The sequence below is a fragment of the Lutjanus erythropterus genome, chromosome 14 (assembly GCF_056507025.1).
Source record: "Lutjanus erythropterus isolate fLutEry1 chromosome 14, fLutEry1.hap2, whole genome shotgun sequence".
Lineage (NCBI taxonomy): Eukaryota > Metazoa > Chordata > Actinopteri > Lutjaniformes > Lutjanidae > Lutjanus > Lutjanus erythropterus.
This window is the reverse complement of record NC_139330.1, coordinates 7,947,900-7,967,539: the sequence shown is the minus strand read 5'-3', so window position 1 is coordinate 7,967,539 and position 19,640 is coordinate 7,947,900. Positions and strand designations below refer to the sequence as shown.

Here is a 19,640-nt window from a genome sequence, read left to right as displayed (position 1 = left end):
GTGAATGTGTAGGAGCATTATTGCAATTTTTGTACTTAATTGGACGCTTTTCTTTGCCACATCTAGCTGAAGTCTCATCCCTCCCGTCCCTCCCCTCCTCCCTGAAGGTTATAGAAGCCATATGTTTATGTTATGTCCATTTTTTTGGGATGGTCACTGAACTAAACCTTTGTCGGCTTCACTTAAGTTTTCTGTTCAGGGTGAGGATTGGTGGCCCTCTCTCCAGCTCCCAAAAAAAAAAAAAAAAGGTCTCAAAGCCAGTTATTTTCACTCTGAACTGCTGCAGAGGGGAAGCACAATGACATGACACATGTGTGGACAGCTGGCCGAATCCTGCTGAGGAGATCCTCGTGATTGACTGCAGATTTTCTATTAAAATGCATGATTTTAGGTCAAATCACAAGTTAGTCATGCAGATCTCGAGGCAGGATTTGGTCCAGTCTGTTAGTGTGTGTGCTGGTGTGTGTGTGTGTGTGTGTTTTATCTCCAAGGGAAATGGTGCCTTTTGGATGATTGATGATGTTAAGGGTACAGACAATGTAGCAATTTGGTGAACGGCGATGATAAGATCATTGAGAAAGTTAAAGGGACAGTTCACCCCAGAATCAAAAATACATATTTTTCCTTTTACCTGTAGTGCTGTTTATCCATCTAGATTGTTCTGATGTGAGTCGCTGAGTTTTGGGGATTTCAGCCGTAGAGATGTCTGACTTCTCTCAAATATTATGGGACTAAATGGCATTTGGCTCATGGTGCTTAAAACACCAAAAAATACATCTGAAATATTCAACATCAGAGTCCCTTTCTAAAAATCATGACCTGGCTACTAAAGATAATTCACAGACCTTGTTGTGAGCAGTTTCATGCAGGAACTTTTTTTCTACTAAGGTTGCACATTTTGTGCATTTTCCTTAACTGATCATTGAAAGTGCCAACAAACTATTAATTGTTTATAATTATTAAGATTTTAGCCCTATTTTTTCTTTATTTATTCTCATTGTTTTGCATGCACTCGGGACGTTTCACCAACCAAGAACGTATTTCACGTCTTTGTGTGTTTAAGTTTCCTTTCTCACGAAATGCCTTCACCAGACAAAACAATGTCAAATGAGGCACAATTACTGACATTTCTTGATTACGGATTAATTATCGGTTATCAATTTGTAATCTATCAGAACTACTTTAGAATATATTGGATCTACTTTCTTTCTACTAGGAATAAAGTAGGTCCTCCATGAAACTTCTCACTACAAGGTCTGTGGATTATCTTGAGTAATCAGGTCATGATTACTGGAAAGAGACATTGGTTTTGAATATATCCAAATGGAAGTTTTGATGCTTTAAGCACCACAGGCTGAGTGCTGTCTAGTCCCATTATATTGGAGAGAAGGTGGACGTCTCTTTGGTCGATATCTCCAAAATTCTGCAGCTCACATCAAAACTATCTAGATGGATAAACAGCACTACAGGCCAGAGGAATAATATGTATTTTTGATTTTAGGGTGAACTGTTCCTTTAATCTTATTTGGGATTTAAGTGTTTGGAAGTGGAAATCAATCCTGCTGTGTGTCTGTTAGCTTGTGTGTTTGTTGAATCCACATGTCGGCGAGTGCGACTGCGCTGGGGTCAAAGTTCAGATCAGCATATTCATGAATCCTTTGTCCTCTAATCAGCGATTTGTCAATACTGGTTGAAAAGATAAAAGAAAATCAATCCCGCCCACATCCCACTTCATAGCCGTCATTAGCTTTAAACCTCCTGAAACAGGCCAAGACACCATCACACACACACACACACACACACACACACACACAAAGTGACAACGGTGTTTCCTTGGAGATATCTGCAGTCCAGTCCTCCCCTCTGCTGTTTTTTTTTTCCACACGTCTCTCCATCATCAGCTCCTCCTTTTTATCACGCCATCCACCGTTTATTGCCTTCGTTCCTTTTTTTTTTCTCGTTTTATTTTCTAAAAACAAAATATATCAAATATAGGGAAACTTTATTATAAAGAGGGTGTTGCATGAATGTATGTTTACATGAGAAATTATGTGAAAATAAAAAAGACGATCTATCAAAAAAAAGATAATTTAAGAACGTTGTTTGTAGAGATTCCTAGTTATAAAGGGGCAGTGGACAGGGCTGCGTCTTTAGAATCTGCCCTGCCAAAATCTGACTTAACTCCCAGCCAACCAACTGCTCAAACCCCCATCAAACCCCCCGCTCCCATCTCCACCTTATTTACTCCCATGATCCTCCTCCCTCAGCGTGCATCTGTACTCCCCAATAAACGGAGAAACACCCTCCATCCTCGATAAAGGAGGAGACCTCTTGACCTCAGTTTCTAACGTCCTGGATTTGAGTCCGAGGGAGAAGCGTCAGGCGCACTCTGTTAGCATATCGGGGAACACCTCCCTCTCTCCTGTCATTTTTCATCCACCCTCAAGCCTTTTATTTTTCTCCAAAGTTGCATAATTATTCTCTGTTTTGAATGTGTGTTATGTTTTAAATACCTTGTTTGTGTGCATTTACAATAAGATATGTTTAAAATGCCTAAAGAGTGAAGCAGAATATAGGATTGAAATGATCTTGTACTCCATTCTGACCTCTTATTTTGTTCAGTTTTTTCTTGTCTTTTTTTCTTCTGTTGACATATGATGCTGTAATGTTGGCAAAAAAGAAAATGTAAAAATCCTGTATCATTTATGAAATATGTATAAAAGAGATATGTAATTCAATTATCAATAAAATCCTTATCCAGTTTTTGGAGCCAGTGGTCCGGGGTGAGGTTTTTGTTGTTCTCTGTCGAAGCGACGACTCTGTGATTAATGGACAGATTGCAGAAATTTACAAGAAGCAGCTGTTCAAGGTCTCGACCGTCTCCTCCGGCTCTCCTTGGCCTCCAGCTCCTTCCTGTACAGGACATCCTATGAGATAGACCTGAGAGGATAAACTGTTTGTAAACAAGAGGTACATGAAGCAACACACAGTTACAACAGACCTTTTTCACTGCTGCCATTTTGACATGAAATAGGATAAACACAGGTGTCACCAACCATTTTAACTTTTTTTTTTTTCCATTCAGGTCAAACAGAGACAGAGTTGTGCTATTGTGCATGTTGGCTACACTAAATGGAACAGGGCCATAATTGGTGTCATTGTTAACACCTGTGTTTCAGGGCTGTGCATCAGAAAGAACATGGCAACATGATATGTAAAAAGATACAGAAGGTACGTTTCAATATATTGCAATATATTGATATTTTTCTCCTGTCTTGTGAAAACTTTAATTGCACAAAGAACACAACACATAAAATCTGACTTTAAAAAGTTTAATTTTTATGCAGTTTTAAAAGTAGAGACAGACTCTGCTCTCTACTACAAGTCTTTTACATGTATCACAATATCATTAGAGCTGCAATGATTAGCTGATCAAAAGAAAAGTAGTTGCCAAACATTTTGATGATCAATTACTTGTTGAAGTCATTTTTTAAGCAAAAAAGTGTCAAATATTTACTTGTTCCAGCTTCTTAAATGTGAGGATGTGTTACTTTTCTTGGGGCTGTTGGTTGGACAAAAGAAGCAATCTAAAGATGTAAGAAGATTTTAGTCTGAATGCTTGTTGCAAAGTGAGATGCAGGGAAGCATCACACAGGTAGGGAGGTATGCTGAAAAAAATTGGCAGATTTTTATTGTCAGTCTCCAAAACAAATAAAACGATACACTTTTGCTCTCATTACTCAGTTTAGAACGAATCTGGTGCTGCTCTTCTTAAACCAGTCCAGTCTCTGCCTCAGTGCTCTCAGGTATATAGCATGAGAGCCTTGCCAGTTCAAACTGGCCTATCAGGTCAGCTCTGCAGAAAGGAGGGTTGATGAGATTAACCACAAATATACATTATTTTTCTTAGCTTGCTCATACCAGCAAAGCCTCATTTCATTCTTCAGTATGTTATCATAAATACCATACATTCAAAGTACGTTAGGGAACGTTAGCTAACTACCATTGACAAAACCTAATGATATGTCATGATTGGTGTGGTGATATGCAGACGTAACTGGTCATTGAAATTATGTATTTTAACTTGAAATATATGTTATTGTTGAGCACATTCAGAAAAACTGACCAACATCTTTTAACCTGACACTGCAACACATCAGTATAACATTTAAATGTAATAAGAAAGTTTCCTGAAAAATCCAAACTTTGAAAACTAAATTAAACTAAAAAAATTAGAGGGAAATTAAACAAAAAGAAAAACAGGGGGACCATTAAAGCTACGTACAAACACACTGTACAGCTGTCTGACACTGTGGTTATGCAGTGGTGTAATAAAGTGCTGATTTAATCTGTCTTTGCCACAGGGACTTGCAGCCAGGAGGACTACCAGTGTCTTATTTCCAGGAGTAATCACAAAAGAAGGATGGCAAGTTCCACCTCATTTCTTCTAACAGCCTCGTGGATTAATGTCTCCATCCATTGATTTAATTACATATGAGAAACAAAAACTGCAAGCGTCAGGTTAGTTTGGGTGGTTTCTGGAGGGAAAGAGCCAAGTTTTAGCTGTTTTCTGGCCTCTACTAGTGGTCAGGTAATGAGCTGGATGAGAACGCGTTCACTCCGCTGGCACAGTGCGTCCTCTTTGAGGGTCTGCGGTAAATCCTGAGCCTGCAGACCTCGCTGTCACCATCAAGTGAAAACTGCTCCAGCACGACACTAAGCAGATTAACCTGATTGGTTTAATGCTGCTGCAGATTAGATCGTTGGCCGTTTAAATCAGGAAGGATGAGAAGGAAATGATTTAAGACATGTCAAAGTATCAGAAGCCACAATCACAGTTTAGTTTAGTTTAGTTTAGTTTATATATATGTAAAAGACAATAAGCAAAATTAAAGTTAGAACATTGTGCAGGTTGGAAGCCAAAAAAGCATATAAAGATACTGCCCCTATATAAATAACAATAGTTACTTCAATACTGATTTTTACAATGAGATGCAAAAAGTGCTACTAATCTTTGTTATTTAGTGACCTTTTCAGAAGTTTTTCATCTGATCATGTAGATGTTGATATAAATGGAGGAAGATTATTCCAAAGATTTAGGGCAGTCCCATAATATGGAGCACAAAAGTCCTTAGAGTGTCTTGTATAATATGATTATTTTAGAATTTGATACAGACAAATTCAATCTAACATTTCCATGTTGATCTACTATGACTATATTGATATACTTTCTAGACTTTTGCTAAATTAGCAAATAAGAGGCAGTACATTGTTGCAGACCCTGGGTGGATCATTCATGCAAATCAAAAACAAGAGAGGTCCGAGGATGCGACCCTGAGGTACCTCACAAAGCAGCTTTGCTCAGTTTGAATTTTGCCTTTAAATAATCAATCATCCATTTTAGAGCATCGTCATGAAATCATATTTTTGTAATTTTGCAAATAGGATGTTGCAATCAGTGGCATCAGAGGCTTTTGTTAGATCTAATAATGTGCCGAGAAGCTGCAGGGGAGCCATTTCTGTTGACATTTTTCAGCATGACGGCAATGAAAGATAGTATATTTGGGGTAGTTTGAGGTTGTTTGTTAGAGGATGGAGGAGAGTGTGAAGAGCGTACAGTGTGAAACAATGGGAGGATGGTCCTGTTGCTGGATGTGAGGACCAGAAGGTCAAAGGGTCAAGGTGAGACAGAGACATGACAATAGGACACATACAGATAAGAGGCACCAATTAAAGACAGGCCTCAGCTAAGGGTGAATCAGAAGAGCTGCACACACACACACATCTACACACTCCGGTCTGAGCTTGGACTGTCATTTATCCAACGCTGAGAAAACACATCATGATTTTTTGGGTGATCACCAGTCTGCTGCAGGAGGTTCTTACAGCTGCAGGTGTAGGTGAGTGTGACATTTCTTATGTTTTCATACAAAACAAGCGAACATCTCCTATAACAAGTCAATTCGATTACTTTTTTAAAACGGACCAGATGTTTACATTAGAAAGCAGGGATTTAAATATGTAAAACAATGCGCCTTTTTATAACTTTAAATCCACTTTATTAGTTTTCATGAGTGGAAATGCAAGTGTGTAAAAGTACAGGAAAAACCAGTGCACCTTTATAATCCTATATTATCTCTGCTGAAACAGTCTGACTTAAAACAAAAAAGAAAAGATAAATTAAGCGTCTTTGTGCAGACATAACCAATAAATGGGCGAATTATCCTCCCTCTCATTTGAAGAAATTATTTATTTATACATTTTTAGATATCTATAATTGATCAAAGGATTGAGATTGTTAAAAGGCCGCTAATTAAATTGGGTCGTTCTTTTTGTACAACGATGAGTTTGTTTCTTTTCTATTTTCCATTATACATTTTGTTTTACGGCACTTAATAATGGCATCAGTTTACATGCAGAACAGGTTTTACCATGTGATAATATATATTGTTTTAGGTTGGGTGATTCCATTTTCAGTGACAGATGACTTCTTCATAAAGTCAAGGTAGATGGAGGTCACAAGTAGTATCTCCATCTCTGAGTGGATTGACAACCATGACAGCAAAGTAAATTATCTCATCAAAAGGCTATGGGTGGCAAAACTTATTTTACTCGCAAAACTAAAGAGTTTGAATTTGATTTAGAGTTTTTACAGTGTAATTTTATAGTCTTTGGACAGCACTGAGTGTCTATGGCACAGAGGTATGAGATATATAGGTTTTGGCCACAGGGAGTACAGTTTGTTGTTGGTTTTGATTTTTTTCACAGGATTTGTAGACAGTAAGTAAAAATATAGAATGTCGTCACCTTTATCCTTAAACAAAAATTATTCATTATGAAGAACACTGAGGTTGGACACTGTTTATTGTGGCTCTTCATCTTCATCCATACATCTGGAGACAGACTCAGGTCAGGCTTGGCTCCACATTCCCTTAATAGCCATATTAAGTTATTCAAGCCCCATCTGGAAGATTTAACGCTCCCATTACCATACACCCGCATGAGTCAGCTATGTCCTCTGCCCCTTTCTGTGCCGCTCGAGCTGGAACAGAGTCGGTCAGTCGTACATCTCCACAACCGGTCGTTTATGCTGTCAGTTGGTCCGGGTCGTGGATTGATCCCTCTGCTTTTACAGGAGCAGCAGGTAGTGACAAGACGGACGGTCCATTAGTGGATGGAGGGAGAAAATGATGTGGTGGTGACATCATTTATGATCCCGATATTAGTCCCATCTCACACAAATATTTTTTCATCTCTCCAAGCAACTAAGGTGCAGTACGTTAATTTTTGCTTGTGAAAGAGGATATTATTTTACAGTCCACAAACAAGACTTAACAAGCTGTACTTTGTATCAAATTAGAAGAAAACTGCAAATAACATGTCTTTATTAGACAATACTGTACCTTTATTAGACTTTCTTAGAGGGTAATTAGGGGCACATTACAATAGAACTGTACTGTCAACTGAAGTGAATTATTTCCCACATTAAAGCCCCTATTAGACTTTATTAGATTGTAGTTGGCCAGCCCTGAAATTTGATTGGCCACCCCATTATCCTCAAGTATAACTGGTCATCTGTCCAGTGGGAGGTGAGACCATAGTTTGAGCCAACTGTTTGATGAGTGAGTTTAATTTTTTTTTTCTTTGTATGTAGACTACTTTAAAAAAGTTTTATAAAGTAAATTTGCTTAAATAATAAATCATATAAATTAAAGTACAATTCATTATGGAGCATGGAGGATGAATTTAGGAGACCCATTGCTTGAGGAAAGAGGATGTGGAGGTGCAATTTCTTTTTGAAGACTTACAAAATACATAAGTTATGGAAACTTTATATTATATTTTAATGGCGCCACTCTGTTGTGCTGTTTGTAGGATTATTTATTTTTAAGCAAAGAAACTGTCAGATACCGTAATGATATGAGAAATGGCACATAAATGGGCGCATGTGCATATGTACATGTGTACATGCATGTGTGCGAATGTGCTTGATGTCATCCTGGTGTAAGTCAGCCCCCCGTTTGGGTCACCTCAGTCAAAAAAACACCTCTGGTCAACCTCATCTGTCACACAGAAAGCACTTTTCATTCAAGATACAGGAAAGCATAAATAAGGATGTTTTATGTAGAGCGGTTGAACTAAATGAAAAGGCTGGAGTTTGGTTATAGTGTTGTCTACAGCTCCAGTTAAGTGTTACAGTGGTCGTCGTCAGCTGTCATGTTTCCTCGCTCTGGCCTGTCATTGAAGATGTTTTACTGTCAGGCTGATCAACCTCCTGCTGTTCATCTTCATCCCCACTGATCCTCAGTAATCAACACTTAACCTCTGCCCACTTTGCCCACTCCCACCATCCTTCATGTCTTCTTCTTCTCCTTTTGTTTTGCATCTGCCTCTTAATTACACCGTTGAGAGGGCATGAAAAAGTGGAGAGACTATTGATTGTTGTGCTGCACTTTGTTTACTCTGCTTGTTCTCCTGACTCTGCAAAGCCGGCTGTACTGAGGAGAGTCACCACTGACAGAACTCGTTGGATAAAGGGTTCCTTGTGGATGGCTTGTTGGCTTTTTGTTCAATTAGAATTGACTGTGTGTTACAGTTTATCTTGATGGTTCAAAGGTTTGCTTCTCGGTAACAAGTTTGCTCAAGTGGACAGTATAGAAGTACAGTAGTGTCCACGGGACTGGGGGGAAAAGATAGAGTGCTTATTGGAGCTTTTCCCAGAGAAGCCAGTGGTATTTCTTTGAATTAACCTCAATGCACCATGCAGATAGTTTAGGTTTCTGAGATATGTTGTCACTTTAATTACTTTCTATTATAGAGATTACCCAAAACATAACTTTATAATAATGTAGTTATATATAATAAAAAGCATAAAAATATAGTAAATATAAAACAGCAGCAGTAATAATAGTAATCATCATAATGTGCATCTAAGTGTTGTTCATCTTTGCCTCAGCTCTGGACCCCTGCTCTGCCTACATCAGCCTGAACGAACCCTGGAGGAACACGGACTTCCACGTCAACCAGACGTCCGGCGGCGTGCCCCTGTGCGACAGCCACGTGTCTGGAGAATGGTACCGCTTCACTGGCATGGCCGGGGACGCCATGCCCACCTTCTGCATCTCTGAGAATCACTGCGGCACCCACGCTCCCATCTGGCTCAACGGCAGCCACCCTCAGCTCAGTGACGGCATCGTCGCCCTGCCAGTGTGCGCCAGCTTCAACGACAACTGCTGCCACTGGAACGCCAGCGTGGATGTTAAAGCGTGCACTGGAGGATACTTTGTCTACCGCCTGCCCAGACCCTCAGTCTGCTTCCATGTTTACTGCGGCCGTGAGTGTCTCATATGCTTAAAAAAAAATCAATTTGTTACTCCTATTACTGAGCTACTTTTCATTTTCTCATCCGTCGTTGTGTTTCTGTTGCACAGATTTCTATGATATCTGTGACGAGGTGGACTGCACAGGCCCCAGATGTCCTGAGTCTGACTGTCGCTGTGCATCTGGAACTGTCCTGGGACCAGACAGACAAACATGCCTGGGTGAGACAGACAGACAGACAGACAGACAGACAGGGTGAGGGAGGAAGAGTGGAGACAGATAAGTTGTGCAACAGACAATGATTAACAAGAGAACATGGAAGACAAATAGGCTGGAAATGTTTTTTGAAAAACAATAATAAGAGAAATCAATCTGGATTTGCAGTATGTTCACTCATTGTTTTGACACTCATATTTGTGGATGAACTGTTTCTATTCTGTGCTTGTTTACTCGACTTAATGAGATATTCACAATATGGGTCAGATGCAGAGCCTGCAAAGACAAAAAGCCAATAGGATCAAATCTTTTAATCATGACAATTTCATTTTAATATTACAATTTATTTTACAGCAACTGTCTACAGATATAGTTGACTTGCCTCACATTAATTCATGTTAAGAAACTTTCTCAAGTGCAAAAGTTCAATATTGACCTTACACAGTAGTTTGACAAGAAAAAAATAACTGTGCGTCCTTGTATTAATCTTTTTTTTTCATTGTACAAGTACCAGCAGCCTATAATAATGTAGTTCAGCTTCAAATCACACAGACAGGCAGCAAACAGCAGGGACATATATTGTAGATATATAAAAATATTCAAATGCTGCTTTCAGTGTTGCTTTTCTGAAGCTTCAGTTGCATCTCAACCTCCTTTCACTCTATCTGTAGTCTTGACAGTTGTTTGCACTTGTGCTACTCCAACCATTTATCCTTTACTTTTAGTTAGTAACTGTTTATTGATTACTTTTGGCTATCTATTTCAACTGTTGATTCTTTTAGCCATCTCTTTAAACCAGGGCTCTCAAACGTTTTTACAGAGGGAGAGTGTTTTTTCAGGCAAGCAACAACTCGCTCAGCCTGTTTGCTCACGCTCGGAGCAGGTTAAGACATCCTCATTAAAGAAAAACTGAAGCAATCAGCTGTTCGCTCACTTGCTCACATCACTTCTAGTTAGGAAGGTCCGCTATCAGAATAAACCAGTCCATTATTCATGCTCTGGAGCTGGGGTATATTCACTCTGATTTTCGTCCCATTTGCGTCAGGCTGGAGGTCCTGTGTTGGTGCACACTTTGCACAGCCCATGCAGCGATCCTGACTCTGCAGACCCTCTAAAAGTTGCAGACCACTTGTTGAAGAAACAAGCTTTAAACCATTTACTTTAAGCTAACTCTTTCAAATATTTACTGATTAGCTAATTTTGGCTGTTTTAACAAATTCTTCTTTACTTTAACCTTTCAAATGTTTATCCATTGGGGCCCCTCATTAGTCGGTAGAGCATGTCCCCCATGTACTGAAGCTGTGAGGCTTCAGCAGCAGGTGGAGGGTCAGTTCATGCGGCTCATTGCTGCATGTCATCCCCATAGCAAAATAAAGACATAAAAATGCCCTCAAAAATATTAAAACAAAATTTCACAACAAAAAAAATTCCACAATTAACTATTTCAGTTATTTATCCATTACTTTTATCTGTCTCTTTCAACAATTTATCCAGCTGTGTCCAGCTGTTTCATCTCCTCGTCTTGATATGTGGATATATTTTTTTTAAATGAAAGTGTAAATTCTGTTTGATCAAACTTGAATCTTTCCACTTACCCCGTGGCGACTGGATAAATACCCCCTGAGGTTCAATCATCCATGGTTCAGAAACACTGCAGCCCTGCGACTGCTGTCCCAGCCGTTTATCTGGTTTCTGACCTTTTCCTGAGTCCTGTAAACAGGATGTATTTAAATATCACAACACTACAGCCGACTTGTTAGTGGTTTTATTCTAAATAATAATCTGAATGTTTGAAGGTTGAGTGCAAAGCCTGATGAAAGAAACAGGAAGATTGAAGGATTGTCTTTTGTATTTGCTGACTCTACTCAAGGTGGAGGTACAATCTGTATGAGTGTGTGTGTGTGTGTGTGTGTGTGTGTGTGTGTCTGTGTGTGTGTGGTACACTAGACGGTACACCTAATGATGGGTGACAGGCATGCAGTGGGAACCTAGCCAGCCTGAGAGATGCCATTATCTCATTATTCACCCATCAACCAAATCTGGCTCTCCTTGTCTCAGAAATGACTTCTTCGTCTCTCCACCCTCTCTCACTCTCTTTCCTCACTCTCCTGCACTCTCACTTCTGTCCTTCTTTTTATTTCACCCCTCATTATTTCTTTACCACTCCTCTCAGTATTATAAGCGCAGTTTTAAAGTCCTTTAAAGTCCATTCATCATCCTCCTCCACTGGAACTCCTCTGAGTGAATTGCCTGGAGGTGATAAACTCCACCCAGCTAGTACTCAGTCGATTAAAACAAGACTCATCTGATCATAATATCTGACCCAGGTGTGGTGTGTGTGTGTGTCTCATGATCAGATGTGAACGAGTGTGAGAGGAGCAACGGGGGCTGTGCGGAGGTGTGCGTGAACACCAAAGGCTCCAGGCGCTGTGAGTGCGGGCCGGGCCGCGTGCTGGACAAGGATGGACACAACTGCAGAGGTATGTCCATGTTCAGACCAGTCGGCGTTGTGCGGAGAAAATTAAATGACACGGTGATCTCCATCTTTTCCTTTTCTCTGTGTTGCCTCGTGCAGAGACAGCAGGTTGTCATGTCAACAATGGAGGCTGCAGCCATGGCTGCTCCTCGCTGCCGGACTCCTACCAGTGCAACTGTCCCAGAGGGCTGGAGCTGGGAGAGGACAAACACGCATGTCAGGGTGGGTACCTGTGTGATTTTGAAGTGAGATAATCAGTTAGACAGCAAGGTAAGATTACATGGAGATGCTTGCATTAAGCTGAAAAGATGTTGAAGATAGTTGAGGTTTTCGAGGCAGGGTTATTTTCAGGTATTTGTCAGGGAGCATCCTTAATCACATTAACAGTGGAAATCATGACTTTTTGTTTGAGAAGTGAGACAATCCTGGTGAAAACATTGGTTGCTTTTATCTGGTCATTTCCTGGTTTATTTTGTAGTCCGGATCCTTCCTTATGTGTGTGTCTTTGTCCTTTCCCCACCCTTTTTGATCACCATTAGTTCCACCTGTGTCTGATTAGTTGCTTGTCTATTTAGTCCTTATGTTTTTGTTTCTGTGTCAGTTCATCATCCTCCTTCAGTGTGACCCCCCTATGTTTTGAACCTTTGTTGGACTTTGTTACTGTCAAAATGTGTAAAAGGAGACAAGATGCTGGACCCAAAAATGCAGATGGGGTGAGGCAGAAACCGCTCAAAATGTGTTTTAATAAAGGGACTCAAGAAACAGAGAAACACAAGGACTAAAGAGACGAGCAACTAATCAGACACAGGTGGAACAAATGGTGATCAGAAAGTGCAGGAAAAGGACAAAGACACACATGAGGGAGGACCAGGACTATAAAACAAAACAGGAAATGACCAGATAAAACCCAAGACTGTGACGGCTCTCAGACTTTTAACTCAACAACAAATATTTTTTTTCATTTCTGATGAATCTGTTGATTATTTTCTGGATAAAATGTCAGAAAACGATTAAAATGTCAGTCAGTGTTTCCCAAAGCCGCAACTCAGTGCTATTCAGTTTACTGTCATAGAGGATCAGAAAATATTCACATTTCAGAAGCTGGAATCAGAGAATTTTGATAACTCCGATTGATCGATTATCAAAATAGTTGGCAATTAATAAAATAATCGATTATTAACTGATAAATCGATTTATTGTTGCAGCTCAAACTTGTTCAATAGACCAGGATGACAACTAATGATTATTTTTGGTGTGCCTCAATCTGTAGATTACTTTTCTGACTACCTGATAAGTTTATCATATAATATATCATGAAAGATTGAAAAATACCAGGAGGTCTAAGGTGAAATCTTCAAATTACATGTTCTTTCCAACCAACAGTTTAAAAACCAAACATATTTAAATTTAGGGTTGTAACCATTGATTATTGTCATTATCTATTAATTAATTGGTCAATTATTTAGCCTGAAATTTTTCAGAAAATAATGAGAATGTGCTTCACAATTTCCCAAAATGTCTTCAGAGATATTCACACAAAACAAGAAAATATAAAATATTCACATTTGAGTAGCTGGAACTAGTAAATATTTGTCATTTTTGCATTTTGCAAATATGCTTTAACAGTGAATGAATTATCAAATATTGACAAACTAGTTTTTCTTTGGTCAATAAATTACAATCATATATTAGCAAAACATCCGTCTCTCCCAGTCTTTACTCAGATTCTTACATTAGTGCAGTGAGTCTCAGGCTGATGGTGCAAACTGAACAGATACAGACATAACTTTGTTTTCTTGTCAACAAAACATGGGAAAAAATACAATGCAGATCATTCTTTACTGCCGCAGTGTCTTGTTTTTACTGTTTCTATGGACTTTATGGACCAACAGACAGTTGAGTAGCATGTTTCCATCCAATCACATCTCTCCAGGGTTACTTTATGCTGCTGTTTCGTGATTCGTGTCATTTGATGGGACCATAATAACGTGTCATATCTCTGCCTCCCTCTCCTGCAGTGCCAGTCCAGTGCGACTCCAGCTCTATTATTGTGTCGGTTCCCAAGGACCTTGTTGGAGGACTGGAGCTGTCCCTGTCCAACTCGTCGTGTCGCGGCGTCTCAAATGGCACGCACATTAACCTCAGCTTCAGCCTGAAGACCTGTGGGACAGTGGTGGAGGTCAGAAGGATTGTGTTGAAATCTTTAGACTGAATGTGCTCAGGTTTTAGTCTCTACAGTTAGGGTTAGGGCTTGGAGAAATATTTGATATCATGTCACTGTATTAAAGGGACAGTCTTCCCGTACCGTCCAGCAGGTGTCCTCTATCGGCCGCCTGTCTGAATCCATGTGAATGCAACATTAGGCGCATTATAATCGACATCTCTACAACTGATATCTGCAAAACTCAGCGACTCACACCAAAAGAATATAAACTGATAAGCTGCACCAAAGAGGAAAAGAATGCATTCATGATTTTGGGGTGAACTGGCCCTTTAATGAGCTGTTTAAGTGCTGTAAACTGAATGTTGACCTCCAGGTGACAGATGAGAAGATTGTGGGCACCAACCTGGTGACCGGCCTCCCCAGGAGCAGCCCGGGCAGCAGCGGGGACTTGATCGTCCGCACCAGCAAGTTAGTGCTGCCAGTCACCTGCGAGTTCCCCAGGGAGTACCACGTGTCGGACGAGTACCAGGCAAGTCTGCGCAGCTCAGCCCTGGAGCTGGCGGGCCACAGCGAGGGAGTGTTCCCCTTTGTCCTGGAGCTCTTCAAGAACGCAGAGTTCTCTGAGCCCTACCGCACCCCGCCGCAGCTCCGCCTGCACGACTCCCTGTTCTTCGGGGTGGAGCCAAAGGAAAGAGTGGAGGGCCTCTCTGCGCTGGTGGAGAGCTGCTTCGCCACGCCGGGGCCCAAAGCCGACCAGGCCCTCAAGTATTACCTCATCAAAGACGGGTGAATAGAGTTGGTTCTCATCTTGTGTGCTTTTGGTTTCCTGCCCTCTAATGCTCAAAGATACAACAAGTTACACCCAGTTCATGATAACTTTTACATTTACAGCTGTCAGGTGTACACAAAGTGCTTTGTTTTACCTAAAATAAGTTTTTTAAAATGAATCAAATGAATCAAAATATTAGTAAAAAAAAAACAAAAAAACAGCCTCATAATGAAGCACTATAGTGCTGCAGAGATGCTCTGGTCTACAAATCTTATTCTCCAAATGTAAGAAAACATGTTTTTCTGGTTCAGACCCCTGCAAATGTCCCTTAATCATGATTTTAATAGTTCTTTTCAGTGAAAATGAAAATTATGATGCAATAAATTCATATTCATATTATTCATATTGCAATATAAATCTTTTAATAACTTTCGATCCCAAAGTAGTCTAGGTGGCACACGCTGATTTTGAAGTCGTTATGATGAAATCTGTAGGAGTTCGTTAAAATATGATTTGTGGAAATCGCCAAAATTGACCATGAAATTCAAAAAACGTGTACTGATTTCCATGCAAATTCGTGAAACGTGCTGCGAGGAGCTGCTGTTTAGAGGCCGACGAGTATATCACATAAATTTGCACCATGACTGATGCATGTGGTGAATCTGGTGAGTTTTTGAGTATGTTTAAGCCACAAAAATACAGTTCATTCAAAGGAATAATAACATGCCTCATTAATGATCATTAGGCAGATACTATTTCCACCTGTGGAAAGACACAGAACCAAAATAAAACATTTTGAAACTACAGTAGTACAACCTGATCAAAAAAAGTCCCCTAAGTTTGTTTCTGTCTCTGTATTCTTTCATTAACACACTGTCATACATATTTTTCCTCCAGAAAGTAGAAAGTCATTGTTTGACAGTGAGGTCTGTGGATTACAGACACAGACACAGTCTTGGAAAATCATTTCTGGAGACATATGTGGCTAATAATTTTTTAAAATGTTATTTTTTTGATGCTGAGAGCGCCACAGATGAAATCCAATTGGCCTCCCTTGTATTGAGGTGGGGGCAGAAATCTCAGTGACAGATATTGCAAATAACCTGAGCAAATAAAAACAAAACTGCATGGTTATGTGATTTAGGTTCGTGCACGCAATGAAAACTGCAGAATACTGTCCTTTTTGATATTGACTGCATTTAGTCCTGCAACATGAACATGTCGTTATAATAAACGTCCGTAGGATCAGACTCAGCTGCTGTGTTTCCACAAAGCCTTAGCATCAGCTGTCTGACAGTTATTGGACAGGAAATCACCACTCCTTCAAAGAAATGTCAGTTGAAAAATGCCACTGGCCTCATACGCTGCTTAATGCGGAAAGTAAACAAGAATATTTTGAGCAGAAAGATCGAAAACGCAGCTCAGGCTTATTATCCGGGGAGGACTCACTTTTGACCAACCATTTCTCCTCTGAACCCAGAGTGAGAATTTCTCTGTGGACACCAGCAGAGCAAAGCTATTATCTATTCTCACGATTTCCTATTAAACGTACAACATTGTTTCAGGGCCGTGGGGCAGCTAACCTTGATGAGGAGGCTTGTTAGAAACATATACGGATCACTGAGTGCTGTGTTAAGATATCAAGAGTGGTGGAAAGAGTACAGAAAATCTGTACTCATAGAAGAGCTGTTATATCACTGAAATGTTACTCAACTACACACACAACTAGAATACAACAAGTAAAACTACTGGTGTTAAAAATGCTTCAGTAAAGTAATCTATTATCAATAGCAGCCATTCAATCAAAGGTGTTTCTATTTCTCCAAATCTTCAGTCTAAAAGACTCTGAGTCCTGCACTGTTCTGCTCAGTGGTCACCTCTCCAAACCTGAGTCTGCTGCACAGTTAGAGCTTTGTTTTTTGTCTCTATTTCATGATTTTCATTGTCCCATTGAGTCTCATTGTCTACAAAAATACAGATGAAATAACAGGTTTGGGTATTAATTGAAATTTTAGGCCTACTCAGTACTTGTATATGATTTTAAAAGTATGAACCAGCCTACTGGGCACAGTCTGTTTGGAGATACTGTCTTCTTTGTGAAAGGTAATCATATGACCACACAGAAACAGAAAGTCACCACAAAGAGACAAAGAACCACTGCAAAAGAGACACAAAACCTCTAGAAACACAAAATGACAACAAAGACACAAAATTACCAAAAAAAAAATATGTCTGTGTCCAAGGGCTAATTGTCTTATAATCCATCCATGACACAGTGTAATCCATTAAGTAAGAGCAAAATTACAGATATGAAAAAATTAAAGTACAAGTACCACAAAAACAACTTCATTACAGTAATCTGAGTAGTTGCTGACACAGTGTTTGTTGTTCCTTTCTTCCTGTTCAGGTGTATCTCTGATGAAACAGTGACTCAGTACTCATCAAAGGACCAGCTCTCTAAGCACTACCAGGTCCCTGTCTTCAAGTTCATCGGCAAGGACAGCCGGGTGAGTAAGAGAGGCATGCTGGGAGCCAGCTGTCAAGTGTGTGTGGGTTTATGTCTATGCAGCACTACAGCGTCCTGTAAGGACTGCATTCATAGCGTTAGCAGAGTCCTTACACTGATGGTGTTTCTCTCCGTCTCTGCTCTAAACAAGCTCGTGTTTTCTGTTCACAGCAAGTGTTCCTCCACTGCCAGGTGTTGGTATGTGGGACAGGAGACTTCCGCTGTGTTCAGCACTGTCGAGGGCGTGTCCGTCGAGAGGCTCGGACCGGTGAAGCTCAGGAGACGCACACACTGAGTGGGGGCCCCATCTTCATCCTGCCTGAGCCATGATACTGACACACAGCCAACCCCAAAAATCAAAAATACATAGTTTTCCTCCAGCCTGCAGCATTATTTATGCATAGTCTATAGTTTTGGTGTGAGTTGCAGGGTTTTGGAGATATCAGCTGCCTTCTCGTGCACATAATGGAACTAGATTGCACTCGTCTGGTGGTGCTAAAAGAGCCAAAATACATTTGCAAAACTCAACAGCGATCTCTCTTGTGACCTGGTAACTCCAGTTAATCCACAAACCTTCAAAAAACTACTCTTTGGATAGGAATACGTATACTTAAAATCACAAATAACTCCAAGACACCCTCTTTAAAACAATTAAAATGGCTTTATTATCTTGGCATGGTCATGTTTGACCATAAAACAAAAAAAACTCTGATGCAGTCCGCCATCTAGTCTTTGGTTTGACTCCCTAATGAAGTCTTTGTTTGTTTCAAGGTCTAACATGACCACTCTGTATCAGTAAAGACATTTTATTTATTTTAAAGTGAGTACCTTGGAGTTTGTGATTTTTCAATCCTCAAACCCCATTCTGAGTTGTCAAGTATTCTCTTTATAGGAAGAAAGATTTTGTTTTTGAGTTATACAAATGTATTTTCGGTGCTTCAAGCATCACAAGTGCCGTCTAGTTCCATTAAATTCCAGAGAGGGCTGACATCTCTATGGCTGATATCTTCAAAACTCTGCAACTCCAACGCCAAAACAACTTGCCAACCTTGACACCTAAAACATAAGGAGGATTTTGAAACCAGAACGGGGTGTCTGGGGGTCGTCTGCAAGAAAAAATCATGGACACTGTGTCCTGCATTCTGAAGAGACACAACACAGACATAAACTACAAGAGTATTTATTTCTTTAATAGTCTCCATTTCTCTGAGGAGGAGGAAATGTGAGCAAGGATTTTAAGGGACAGTTTACCCAAACATCAAAAGTACATATTTTTCCTCTGGCCTGTATCCATCTAGATCAGGAGTCAACAGCCTTTAACATCAAAAGACCCATTTTTGGCCAAAAAAAGAAAGTGTCTAATTTCCTCAGAGACGTTTCTTGCTGACACTGACCCATTGACGTATGATGCACATTTTAGTTTACAAAATATTAAATGTTAAAAAAGAAACGTAATTCATTTCTTTGTCAAAGCCAAAGGGAGCCACTGGAGAGAGGCAAAAGAGTCGGAGCCACAGGCTGCAGACCTCTGATAGATAGTTTTGGTGTAAGTTGCAGAGTTTTGGAGATATCAGCCACAGAGATGTCTGTCTTCACTCCAATATAATGGGACTAAATGGCCACAGACTCCACAGATTCCACCACAGACACAAAGTAGTTCCTACATAAAACTGCTCACAATAAGGTCTGTGGATTATTTTGAACAACCGGGTCATGATTCCTGGAAAGAGGCATGGCTGTTGAGTTTATTTTTGGTGCTTTGAGCACCACAAACCGGGTGCCATTAAGTCCCATTATATTCAAGAGAAGGCAGACACCTCTACGGCCATAACTCCAAAAGTCTGCAGCTCACACCAAAATAATCTAGATAGATAAATATCTCTACAGGTGAGAGGAAAAATATGTATTTGTGATTCATGGGTTCGCAAAACAACATTCGGTGTAGCTGCATTGCTGTCCAGGTGGAAACCGTTTCCAGAAACAGGTTGTGATAACGAAAAAGTAAAAAAGGGTGTGGAAATTTGTCATAAATCTGAAGAAATATGCAAGATATTTTTCCCCCAGGAGGAAGACAGGAAAGGGCAAAGAAAGACAAGAGTCTCCTGGGAAAACCTGCAGTGTTGGCAAGACTGCAGGCCAGAGGGAAAATATGTATTTTTGATTTTTCGGACAGGATTACAAAACAGTT

At 40.1% G+C, this 19,640-nt stretch overlaps 1 protein-coding gene across 1 annotated transcript; it reads left to right on the top strand.

Moving 5' to 3' along the window:
- The first annotated feature begins 5,743 nt into the window (after positions 1 to 5,743).
- On the top strand, positions 5,744 to 17,956 carry oit3 (oncoprotein induced transcript 3). The gene is made up of 9 exons (XM_084735564.1): positions 5,744 to 5,900; positions 8,957 to 9,334; positions 9,432 to 9,542; positions 11,895 to 12,017; positions 12,113 to 12,235; positions 14,032 to 14,192; positions 14,551 to 14,963; positions 17,354 to 17,453; positions 17,624 to 17,956. The coding sequence occupies exons 1-9, from the start codon at positions 5,843 to 5,845 to the stop codon at positions 17,780 to 17,782; spliced, it is 1,626 nt and encodes a 541-aa protein (XP_084591690.1). The 5' UTR covers positions 5,744 to 5,842; the 3' UTR covers positions 17,783 to 17,956.
- The last annotated feature ends 1,684 nt before the right edge of the window (positions 17,957 to 19,640 follow it).

Bases quoted from the DNA above. Each gene is read 5' to 3' on its own strand.
- oit3 (XM_084735564.1), top strand. From the start codon at position 5,843: ATGATTTTTTGGGTGATCACCAGTCTGCTGCAGGAGGTTCTTACAGCT. The intron at 9,335-9,431 runs GTGAGTGTCTCA...TCTGTTGCACAG, and splicing joins CTTCCATGTTTACTGCGGCC to ATTTCTATGATATCTGTGAC. The intron at 9,543-11,894 runs GTGAGACAGACA...TCTCATGATCAG, and splicing joins AGACAGACAAACATGCCTGG to ATGTGAACGAGTGTGAGAGG.